The sequence below is a fragment of the Netta rufina genome (assembly GCF_964035555.1).
Source record: "Netta rufina genome assembly, chromosome: 13".
NCBI lineage: Eukaryota > Metazoa > Chordata > Aves > Anseriformes > Anatidae > Netta > Netta rufina.
The window spans coordinates 12,517,756-12,530,754 of record NC_140136.1 but is presented as its reverse complement, the minus strand read 5'-3'; the positions used below and the strand labels follow the sequence as shown (position 1 = coordinate 12,530,754).

Sequence of the window (12,999 nt, the reverse complement as noted above, 5' to 3'; positions counted from 1 at the left end):
AGGGCATCAAATAACTGGCAGCAGAGCCCTAAAAGGAAGCAACAGATAGCGAGGCATTACTGTAACAATGCAAGTACAATACATTTGAGCATTCCCTACATTATAGATGCTTACAAGGCTGGGTACAAGGAATCCAGACACACTACTCTAGACAGAAATACAGAGAAAGACAGGCAGTCTTCTCTTCGGAGAGCTTGCCATAAGCACTAGTAGTGCCTGGGCTATCACCTTCCCTACCTAGGGCAGTTCCTTCCCATCCCCTGTCTGGTGCACGAAGCACAAAACCCTGCTCTGGATCAACCTTTCCTTCTTGTCTGCCTCTGGCATGGCCAGTCCCAGGTTGGACTCTGCTGCTTTCCAGTTTTAGCTTGGTTTAGAAGTTGTTTTTTTCCCCCCCTTTTTGTGCGCTTGCTTTTTTTGTTTTGTTTACGTCTTTATTTGCTTCAGAATCCTCCACTTTTAGGCTTGCGTTTCAAGTCCTCAGCAGTTATAGGCAATAACCAAAAAAAGAACAAAAGCTCTTCACATCATAATATGAGCAGCCAGGGATCTGAGGAAAAGCCTGGTATTGAAATGAAGTGAGAAAAAATTTGGCACACAACCCTTCTGCGCTTCAAGCAGACTCAAAAACAACACAGCAGACCTGTGGAGGGTCCCATCCAAGCATACAAAGCCCTGCTTCATATCTTGCCCATTTTCCCCCCTAAAACCCTCAGTTTGACATGCTCAGAGTCCACATCCATGCCTGCCATGCCTCCTCAGAGGCTTTCAGATGCATGCACCTCTTCCACTTGGTTTGCCAGCAAGGCCCGATTTAGTCAACGTCACCGCACCCTGCCCTGCTCGAGTGGGCCAATAATTAGCATCTTGATTAAGACTGTATTGCAGAGGCCAGGGGAAAGCTTCTTGGTACAGACGGCTCTGCTGAAATTAATGCATCATACACCAATACGGAGCTAGGCCTCAATATTTCAGTAGGAGCCCAGACTGCATGTGCTGGCCCTGCTCCAAGAAAATGTGTGCTTCTTACATTGCATGCACTAGGATCAAACAAAGCATTATGGCTCAGCTGATTTTTTCTGCTCCACATATTTCCACAGGCAAAAGAAAGGCTCCTCAAATTGAAATGGAGTCTCTGAAGCTTCTGCAGCAGAGCTTCACTTCCCAAAAAGCAAATATTTACATCTAGTAGCACCAGCTGCCTCTTTTCTTTCCCCTCCGTTTCATTTCCAGATGCATTGTTGGTGCATCTGCTCTATTAATTAAAACTGATTTACACAAGACAAAATTGAATCCTTAACACAGCCCTTCAGAGGAGCTGAATGACGTCTAAAATTGCACTTGCATCTTTCCAATTCCCCTGTCCCATTTTCTCACCTTTGCTGCTTGAAAAGTGTTTTGCTCTGTTCAAGTCCGTCGGGCATTTCTAGAGCTGAGAGGGGAAAAAAAAAAAAAAAAAAAGAATTCAGCTTAATCCGACCCTCCTGACTGACTGGCTCCTCTGTCCTGCCATCAGCGATGACATGAGGGAGTTGGGGAAGCCAGGGGTTGTTTGGCTGTTTGTTTTCACGATCTGACCAATCTTCAGGCTCATCTTTAAGAGATAAGGGAACGGTGATCTGATTTGGCTTCCGACCTGAACTGCCCTTACCGTGCTCAGCAAGGCATAAAACAGCATACGACTGGTAAAGCAAAACAAAACAACAGATGTGAGGAGCAAGGGGCTCTGCTACCGTGCATCACCGCTGCTTTGGGACTGTCCCTCTTCCCCAGAACAGGGTTGTTGGCCCCTGAGCTTGCCTGATGCCAGTAACCCAACAGTAAAGTCAGGCCAGAAGGTGACTTTGCATTTTCATTATATCACAGGGTTTGCGAGGGTTTGACATCTTCCAGACATTGCTCAGTGGGTTTGGGAGGGTTTAATGCAGGAAGGAAAAGAGCATACAGCCAGCAGAGCTAATTTGTACTCCCTCTGGAAATGAAGTTTAACCCTCCACAAACTCCAGAAGAAGTTCTGGCCATGGCATTCCCGGTTCCTTCCATACTCCAACACCTCTCAGAGCCTGCTGGCTACTTAGCAAAACCTGGCTTTCCAGCCCCTGCATGATAAGCCACAGAGGCCACCTCAGCCCCCCAATATCCTAATCCCGGCTTCAATTTAAGCTCTGCTATGAAAAGCCACAGAAGTGGAGTCCTTAACAGCTCTGCTGACTTCAGGGGAAAAAAATAAATACTCAAGTTGGCTCTAAGAGCAGATGGTGTCTAAGGGAAATTATCATAATTAAGCTTCAGAGTTGTAGATTTTCAAGGGACTGCTACATTTCAGCATCAAACCTCTAGGCCAGTGCAGCAGTTATTAAAATTATAAGTTTCACCACATTTTATTAATTGCTAATTACTGCTTCATTACTTCCACTCATGCTCCCGAGACTGCTGCTGCTGTCACCGCTCCCCCTGGGAAGCAGTTCAGGTCACTTCAAGACTGCAAAGAGCAATGGGATGGTTGGAGCAGTAGGAGTAGGGAGGTGTTGTGATGCACCACATATGCTCGACCCAGTCTTACTCAGAGGCTGGTTGAATACCTTGAATACTCCCAGAGTCACACCACAGGGCTCAAAACTGGTCTGTAACTCCTGTCCTAGCTCCACTTTTGCAAACCCCCCCGACCCAGCATCCAGCGCCTAAGGATCAGCACCCTGTCCCCTCTGTAACCCACTGAGGAGCTAGCCAGATAGGATTTCACTTAGTCCTAATCCTCTTCATATCCAGAACCCCACAAAAGTTTGATCAGGTAATGTTGTCTCCTCTTGGCCAGTTTTGTCACACTCCATGGGGAAGGTTCGCGAACAAAAAGTGGACAAGAGCCAGAGCTCTGACCAGGTTTCCAAATCCAAAATCTGTGCTTAAGCACAGAGGCGCACAAGCTTCCATAAAGCTAGACTCATGATTAAGAGCCAAGCAATCTATATGAATATAAATTTATGGGCTTATGCTACCCTGTTGCATAATGGAAACACAAAGCCAATTTAGGTTTTGTGCAGAGCCAGTGCTATTAACTGTGCATCTTAGGCATAACTGCACCTCGCTGTAAATCTACATTTCATTAACACCCCGAAATCAATTACTTTGTGATTTATAGTTAAAGTTCTGGTACTGACAGCTATTAAACACCCAGCCTGCCCTGGTGCTCCCATACCAAGTGCAAGCTCACGGCAGTGGTTTGAGCGTTCCCTGGGAGCAGAGGCCAGCTCTGCAGGGTTTACAGCTCCCCTCTGACGAGGCAGCAGCTGGATGCAGGTCCCCTGCAGCCTGCACAAACTCATTCAATGCCAGCTCCAAGATGCTGGGCTGCTGTGCGTTCAGGAGCACCAGCAAGCCTCCAGGGCTGACCAGCAGCATTTCCACCAGCCAGAAATCATGCAACCACCCCAATCCTAGGCAGAGCAGTCCTGAACATCATGCACTACTCATCTGTTCCACGCAGGGCCCTGCACCCAGGCAGCTTGCAGAGTGTTTTGCATTCCTTTACACCAGTGTGGCTGCAGTGAGCCCCAGCTCGTGTTGCTCCTGTGACCCAGATGCCTGCAGCAGCCCTGTCCCACACCACTCCTCTGCACATCTGCCAGAGAGCATCGTTATTTGTGGCCACCTTGGGGCCGAGTCTAATTGTGACCCCGAGACAGATTTCATTACATTTCAGCTCAACAGCTACGGAGTGCTCTGTCACTAACCTTGGGCAGTCAACTGATTATAAAGTATTTAATCACCTTAGCTCTCCGGAGACTTAAATTAAGGCACTTCACCACCGCAGTCCCCGTGTTCCTTAGCCTAATTGAGGTTTTATTACTGACTGGCTACTGGGTCATCGTTTTGAGGCACGGGTACCTGACAGCTTAGGACCTAAGGGTGCTGCAGCATGAGCTTTCATTTCCATCAGGCAGCATCAGTCCATCCATCTCATAGCTGTACAGATGATAATCTCTGACTTCTGCAACAAATAAGATTTGGTGACTCGCTTCTCTCTGTGATCCCCCAATTTAGATAAATCAATTCATCACCAAACAACGGTCACTTCTTCCTGCTATCTCCCAATTTAGATAAATCAATTAGTTAGCAAGCAGTCATCCCCATTTAATAAAACACTATGAAGATGTACTTGGATAAATGGGTTCAGGTTCCCTGTAGAGGAAAGATATTCTTGAAGAGAAGTGGCCACTAACTGTGGTGAGCTAGTTGCCTTCAAACAGGAGTTGCATTACAGGTAAAATTTCATCTACCCAGTGATGCTGGCAGATACTGGGAACTGATACAGGAGGGAAAGAGTTCACTAAATCTCTGCCCAGCCAGCAAGAGCTGATTTTCTCCATTCAGTGATTTGCCTTAGCTTTGACAACTAAAAATCAGATGCTGGCAGACCAGCTAGCGTATTTAAATTTTGATAGATCTTAATAAGATATATAATCAACATAATGTAGTGTATAAAGTGACCTTAAGCAATGAAGAAATCACATATACAGTTTAAGATCTGTAACAGCAAAAATGAAGACAGCCACGTCTAGCTTCTAGTCTCATATGTTCTCAGCCTCACATAGTCTCATGTTCTCAATAAATTTATTCCGCAGTATTGGAAAAGCAAATATTTCAAAGAACTGTTTAGTAAGTTAAATAAAATTATGAGCATTTACGTTTTCCTGTAATTCAGTAAAACTACAATAAGCAATACCTTCACCAAATTCAGCGTAGCCGTTCAGACAGGCCCTTCCAACCCAGTGTGCCATTTCAGAGGTCATTTGCTTCCGAACTCCTTGCATGTCCTGAGAAGTACATTTTGATGTTCACTGCCAATGCTTTAAGCCTAGAGCTTCAGTAAAATCAAGTGAGACAATGCTGTCCCACCTCTAAGCATACATTTAACTCCTCTTTCAGATTTAAAGATTTCCCCAAATACCTGAAATCCCCCAAATTGCAGACTTCTCTTATACCTGTAGGACACAGAATGGTCTTCCCCTGCTCCCTAATCTGGGGTTCTCCTCCTTCACTTCCAAAACAGAAAAATATTATCAATAATTGCAGTCAGAGTTCGTTAGCAAGAAGTCACGAGACAAATCTGGCAGCCAAGCCAAAGACAGTTGCAACCCTGGTCAGCACAGCACAGCAGAGCCAGCCCTAAGAAATAAGGTACCCAGCTTTTTTCTGTAATACCATTCAATGAAGGCAAGTGTTTAGAATTAAAACATTTGGATAAGGAGTAATAAAAGACTTGGCAGACAGGATTGAAGTGTGTATCAGGCTTTTCCTACCACAGTGGCTGCCATAGCCAGAAGATGAAGATCCTTAAGACAGAGACCTTGCTGCAAAAGTAGGCTATTGCAGCCATGGAAAGCGCGTGTGTTTTCAGGCTGGACACCAGGGCCACAGGAACCTGACACAGGCCTCCCACACGATGCTCATGCCACATTTGCCACTGAGTCTTTGAAGTGGAAAAGTGCAAAGGCAGTGACAGAATGGAGAAGCAGACACCCCCTGCTAAGCAGGCTGCCCCATCTCCTTCATTCATCGGGGACAGATCCAAATGGCAGGTAGAAAAAACTGCCCAAAAAAGTGAAGTATTGAACTTCCCCCGACTTCTCCCTGCTGTGCTTCCTTGTTCTGTTCCATGTTTGGGTAGAGAGACACAAACAGCAACATTTAATCCAAAATAAAAGTGTTTTATTTCTTCCACATAAATTTTCCATTTAAAAAGAGGTCTTTAACACATTCTCAGACCAAATGAAAATATGCAATAATCATCCTTTAATCAACCTCCCTTAATCTACTTCAAGAAAATATATACATCCTTCAAAACAAAAGCACACATTGAGGAATTACAAAGCAAATTCTTCCCCACCGTACGATCCTGGGGGTTTCCACTCGTGCCAACAGGAATGCAGCTGTGTGCCTACAGGAAAGGCAGCACACAACTGGTGAACTCCTTCCTTCTCAGGTGGTTATGCCTCAAAGTAGCTCTTTTAAAAAGAATTCTCAGCCAGGAAAGGCCTCTTCTTGCTGGTGGGAAAAAGTCCTACATCTAAATGTCTCTTAAAGGTTCTGCTTTTCCTAAGTCTCTACAGCTACCAGCTAATTCTCTTAGCAAATTTCAGACTTGAAATAAGCTCTGGACCCATAGGAGTCACACGGGAAGGCTTGATGGCAATCCAAATTAGTCCCTAAAGAGTACGAAATGAACAGCCACGGGCTGAGCGTGTTTCTGGCATAAACAGCTCTGTTTGATCTTTCTGTCAGGTGAATAAAACACAAAAGAACTGGGACTAAGGATATCAGTATGGCATTCACGAAAAGACTTGCAAGAAAGATGGAAAAAAAACATTACCAGACTCTGGCAAGGCAGTGTTAATCTCCCTGTCTTGAAAGTGCTAAAAAAAATAAGAGACATTCAAAGGTTACAGCTGAAGTGGAGGCTTTTGTTTAAAATTAAGAAATGGGGATGAGTACTGGTAACAAAACCATTTTACACCACCTAAAACGGTGAGACAAATGAACACGGGATTTCCCCCACTTCACCATTAAGAATTAGCATGCTGAAAATCATCTGAGTTAAACAGATGTCAACAAGTGATTTTTAGGTAAAGTAAGGCTGAGGCTTCAGCTTAATGGCCAGCCTTTGTTTGCCATGAACCAAGGCGTCAGTATTTTTCTATTAAAGTGGCCAGAAATCAAGGTGTGGGGCTTGTTCATTTTTCTTCCCCCTTCCTCCCACTTCCTACACAGGCAATATTAAGCCCCTCCTGCTAAATCCCAAGTTGTGCTTCTAATGGCCTATAATGCTGTTAAATATTCTACTTTTACCAGCAATAATTTGATAGATCAGCTTAAATTAAGATAAATAGACACCAATTAGCACTGTTTTAATAGACTACCGGATTTCATACCATAAATCTCATTATGTTTTGTAGAAACTAAATTGGAAAGCCCGTGGCAAGAACACAATCTGTGCACATCCAAATTAATCCACATACAATATAAAGTCTGTAAAAATAACTGGCAAGTCGCTGAACTTTAACAGAATTCAACTAAAAAGAAATGCCAATATTTTTACTTGAAGTACCCAATTCATTCAATTCCCATGTGACTATTTATGTCAAATGTTAGCTTAAAATAAAAGAGACAAAGATTCAGAAAAGACAACAGAGCTCTTTGCTGAGCAGTAGGCACAGGTATCCGTCCTCCATTGGACACATGCAGCAGCAGGGCTACAAAACCAAATTTGCTTCAAGCTTGTGTGCACCTTGATTGCCTCACAGCCACCTTATTTTTTCCCCCAACATCTCTGCATGAAACATGAAGCTCTGGGAAACAAGAACAGATACCCAGCCTGTCTTCAAATAGGTTTAAAAAACAGCTCAGAAGCAGCCAGGACACAGACACTTCATCAGCTATCACCCAAAACCAAATCAAATTGGCCGAAGGAACTGACAGCGTCAACGAAAGCAGGAGCCATCAGACCCTGTCCGCAAAGGTTAATACATTCTGCCATATTCCAAAAGTCACAACAGAAATTAAGTGTCACTTTCCTCCAATAAATCTTTGATCTAAGGACAGCTAGGACAATGCAGGACTCTTACAATTAAAAGGACGAGCGTCATTCCTACCTTTGAAACCTCTGCCACTGGGACAACAAAAAAAAAAACCTTTGCAAGCCTCATCTTTCAACAGGAGGGGCAGCTGCTGTCAACGCATTCCTCCCATCCACTCCTGTCATCTGCCAATAAACAATTCCAGAGCAAGTCATGCATCAGGATCTGCATGGCGCTAGATCTCATATTTTAGAGATCTGGTTTTTTTTGTTTTTTTTTTTTTTAAGTAGGGTTTGAACGCCTTTTTGGTACTTCCAAGCAAATGGATTACATTCCCCCAGTAGCTCAGCCTAGAAGTCTGTGTCCTGAAGTTCATAGTCCTAATTCCCCCAAGCTTCTGTGACCATCTGCAATGCTTTGTCCTAAAAATTCAGGAAGAAAGGGAGGCAAAATGATACAGATGGGAACAATCTCAAGGATGTCTGCATAGTTTGTCAGATGTACAAAACAACAAAGTTTGAAAATGTGTTCGCTCACAGTGTCAGTCACCTCAGGATTTTATTTTACCTATAAAAAAAAGTTTTAAAGTGTCAGACTAATGTTAGCAAAAAGGTATTTAGCTACTGGATGAGACACTCACATTGTCATATTCTACTATGGAGGCATGGGTAGCATAGCACGAGCATCCCATCCAGTAGATAAATACCATGTTTGTTTTTTTTAAATGCACTTAATCTCATTTGCCCCTGCTGTATCAGAAGTCTTCTCAAATGCTTCAGTTCAGGGGGATTTTGAGGCATAAATCACCTCTGAAACAGTGGCAGAGACAGAGGGGTGTCTGGTGGACAATGCCTTCATCCTGCTTCTTGACTCTGATAATGAAGGCTTTCACAGGTGGTCTTTGATCCTGCCTTGTCATCCATTCTTCTAGATTATTTCTCCCTCCCTTCCTATTTTTAGTTTTCAGTATTTTTTTAACCCATTCATCTGCTTGCACTTGGTGTTTTGAGGAGAAGCTCTTACTGCATCGTCTCCCAACATCAGCCTCTACCCCTACCTTCCTGGTCGGAGGGAGGAAGCGTGACTCAGCTCACAGCGAGAGGAGCAAGCTCATTTAAATAAATGAAAAGGAATAGTGGCCAGGCCCAGCAGCTTTTGTTAGGAAGACTTCTGATTCCATTTATATGCAGCTGTAAAAAGCAAGATTTTTAGAAAGCAAGATTTTTAGAAAATGTTATCAATTAGACCTGAGCCAGCAGCTCATTCACCTATCAAATTCTTAAATGAAAAATGAACTGTTAAACGCATTAAATTCTGCCCCAATCAATGTGGCAAAAAAAAAAAAAAAAAAGCTTAATAAATGTGCAGCACCTCCAGACAAAACAGTTTTTCAGCTGTATGTTTAATCCTTACCAGTAATCAATTATCCTTCAAACTCCTACATCACATAATTAGAAGTGCTTCCAGAAGGTGACTGGTAATTAATCAGAAGACCATTTTCCTTCTAACTCCACACTTCTGACCTTTTCCTACAAGATCTTGCACTATCAGTAGCAAATCATTTTTCTCCTTAAGTTTCATTCCTCCCTCCGAGCAGATTCTTCCATGTAAGCCACAAACATCAAGCTAAACGTTAATACGCACACGTTAGGTCTCAGAATTTCGCTCTCAAAGGAGCAATATGGAAAATAAAATTTGACTCCCTTAAAGGAATAGTCAGTTAGCAATTTCATCATTTTTATCCCTGAGGAGAACCAAATGAAATCTTAATCATACTTTCCCAAAGAAAGTATCACATATTTCTTCAGCTTAACACTCCTCCAGCACTCCCCAAAGCATTTCTTGGCACACAACGCTGCACACGACCGTGCTTTTTGCCTGAAAATCATTTACAGTTCCTCATTAATAGCTGCTACTGCAGGCAGATGCAAGTCTTCACTTTCACTCAGGAGTCTCAAATTATTTTAAGGAGGAGCCCATAAACTTAAAAATAAAATTATAGCAGCCCATTCATTGATGGGGCGGGGAGGCGAGGCCATACAATCACCTGTCAGAAGCCATACAGCATGCTCTTGGCACGCACAAAATTAAAATCAAGGAGCATCTTCCCCTGGACACTTCAAAGACAGCTGCTTTTAACCCAGTCTTCGTGAGCCAGCTGCCTGCTTGTGAGACACTGAGCCCTCCAGACATGCATCAGGCCTGCACACTGCACAGTTTGTGGCCCAAGCATCAGCTTCCCCAAACCCTAGGGGCAGAACTCCCACGTTTTGTCCAACAGAAGAGGGATAACGTCAGCCAACTGGGTCCAGCAGGGCCCGGCCAGAAGCAAGAGGTAAAGCACCACCCCACCCCTCCTCACAAAGGCAGCTAGGAACACTGAAGGGAGCTGTGACAGAAGAAAGTTTCTCACTTCAATCCCTGTCCCACCCAAGTCCCCCACACCTGAGATTAAGCCTCGTGTTCCTGCAGGACAGGCAGTACGGTGCAAGTGGGATTGGCAGCTCAAAACCTCCTCCCATCACTAACAATGCCCTGTCAAAGTCCTACAGGGACGTTACCTTCATATTAACAAGGTTTTTGACTTCTACCTGCCTGGGAAATGAGGTCTTGCAGCAACCTGCTCAGCCCTACAATTATTTTATAGTGAACCATCGCTAGTCATTTGCTGCTGCTTCGCTTGCACAATCAAGTGGAGCTGTCTCTTTGCAATGGCTGTGTTCAAATCCCACAAGAACTCCAACAGCTTGCCCTGGAGGAGAGACTCCATCGGCACGAACTGCAAAACTTGCTGGGGGGAGTCCGAGTCCAGTAAGGAGCTCATCAGTTTATGCAGCTGCTGCAGGTACTCAGCAACGTGGCCGGGGATGCCCCGATAACCAACACACAGCAAAGCAGCGCTGGTCCTCAGCGGCTCGTGGGACATGGGACAAGCAAATGTGATGCATCTGAAGCAGCAATGCAGAATAAAGACCAGGCCAGCTGTGAACCGTGTAAAACTGGAAAGGATGGGCAGAATCAAGGCATCTCCCACCGTAAGCTGGTTCAATGAATGCAGAACACACTCCAAAAGCCGCTGCTGGTATTCTGGTGTTCCATCGTAAAGCAAAGAGAAGCTGAAAGTCAGCAGCGTGGCTGAATCTAGGAGCTTTACTTCCATACCAGTTTGGTTTTCTGCATCACAAAGGGATGGAAAGTCCACCACAAGGCACTTGAACTGGTCCCCACGCTTCTCATCGAGCGCCACCTGATAAGACCTGGACAGATCAGACACTTCAGCCAGTACCAGCTCCCCAGGCAGAACCTCACAGGAGTGACACTGCTGCAGCACTGGTCTGCTTTTCAGCCTCCCCACCAATTCATTCATAGCTTCATTAAGATTTTCCAAGACTTTACCATCACAAAATGGAGAACACTTCACCATTGGTAGCCTCTTTCCTTCCAAAATGAACCACAAGTTACAGTTAATGTTACCAGACAATCCTTCCAGTGTGCACATTTTACCAGCATTGTTTAAGTTATGTTCTTCAGCCCACTTATTAAAATAGCCCTTTGCGACTTTATCATCCCATGTAAGGGTTTCCAGCATCTTCCTTTCATTGTACGTACTAAAATATTTGTTCCTTTGCCCAAACCATTTTGCATTCATGCTGCAACCAGTCTGAGACTTCTTGACAAGCCAGTTATTTCTGGTAATGGGTTTCATATGAAATTTTTGCATGAAGAACTCCACCGCACAATCTCTTAACTTGTCCAGTTTTGTCTGCTCTGCTTCTTCCATGCGCTCAAAGAGCTGGATGTTCTCACAGATGGTCTCTACCTGGCGCTTGTGGAAGAACATGCAACATTCCTCATGTATTTTAAGAAAAGATTCTGGTATCACGTGCTGGGGAAAAAGAGCTTTGTTGACCATTTCTGTTCCAAAGTTCTGTATCATCTTAGAAAGCAGCAGGTGAATGCTCTCTCTGCCCATGTAACGAAGACAAACCACATAGGCCTCTGAGTTCCCAGCTTTGCTGGTGGCTGGCTTAAAGACGTGGACCTCCTCAAAACAGCAGTTCAGCAGAAAGAGCAGATTGGTAGAACAGTGCTCAAAGAGGGTGAACATCTTCAAAACAAAGGATCCCCCAGCACCCAGGATCATTAAAGCAGTGACTGCCTCACAGTAAAGGAGGGGCGAGACGAGAGCTTCCTGTTCACCTGGGTTTCCTTGGCAATCAAAGCTGCCATCAGCAGTTACCAAGTGAACCGTGCTCATACGACTCACGAAGTTCTGAAGTCCTGTCAGATGCTTCAAGGTCATCACATCACCGGTGTTATCTGGGCCAAAGTGCCACCAGGGCAACGTATTTGCTATAAGACGGTCATCCATAATCATCGTGAGGGTGTCATTTGCTTCGTGATATGGGTTCAGAGTGTTAGCTACCCAATTCCAGTCACAACGGATATGGTGGGACTTCAAGTAGTGATTGAGGCTGGCTATAAACGCTCCAGGTGCTTCACAGAGGTGAACAGAATTCAGTTCTCCCTCTTGAAGAGCTTCTGGAGGAAGAAGAGGAAAAGTGCACAGGATCTCATGAAACTTGCACCAGGCCTGGGTACACAGCTCGGCATTCACAGACTTCTTCACATGAGAAATTATTTTGCCTGCTTTATTGGTAAGTGAGGTGTGCTGATGCCACTCATCAAGGTTCTTATCACTCAGCTGATTCTTCACTTCATTCATCGAGTACTTCAGAGCAAGGAGTGAGTTGAATTCTTTGTGATCGCATGTAAAGGCATCACTGGGATCTGGTAGCTGCCATTCCTTATTCGGTGGCTTTGTATAAGAAAACTTCTTGGCAAAGAGCTTCTCAACTTCAGAAAGAATTTCAGGACTGAATTTTTCAAGATTTGCAGTCTGTTCAAAGTAGGGCTTCTTACATTTGTTCATTCTTGGACTGACTCACAACCTGGTTGTGACAGGAGAGAAAAATGTCATTTCAATCACAAGCATATACAAACAGGTTTCTTTTTTTAAAGAATATTCTTCTTGCTTAACCTCTGTATTACAGAATGAAAAAAAATCTTCACAGAACCATCCATCACTGAGAAAAATGAAATAAATGAGGGCTATGTTGAAAAAGGGCTATTTGGAAATCAGGAGGGTCACAGGTTCAATTACCTGTTATGCTGCTCACAGGAAGCAAAGAAGTGCTGGCTGCTGCTTTGGCTCTTCATGCTCTCAATACTCACTATATGCATCTAAACACTTAAATACAAGTATCTCGGGCACAACACAGAACATGCCAGAACCTATACAAATTAACCAAGTGGGCCACAGTTCTTTTCACACAATTACAGCAGTATTTATCCAAGTGTTCAAAGTACGTGGAGTTCAGGGGCACAAGCAATGGCAGCTCAGAGAGGGAGCACAGTTGTTCCT

General features: G+C 44.2%; 1 protein-coding gene across 1 annotated transcript; it reads right to left on the bottom strand.

The window, feature by feature from the left end:
- Positions 1-10,215: 10,215 nt before the first annotated feature.
- CMTR2 (cap methyltransferase 2) lies at positions 10,216-12,513 on the bottom strand (the record flags this gene model as incomplete). Its single annotated transcript, XM_084294426.1, has 1 exon — positions 10,216-12,513. Exon 1 carries the CDS (start codon positions 12,505-12,507, stop codon positions 10,216-10,218), a length of 2,292 nt encoding a protein of 763 aa, XP_084150552.1. The 5' UTR covers positions 12,508-12,513.
- Between the last annotated feature and the right edge of the window lie 486 nt (positions 12,514-12,999).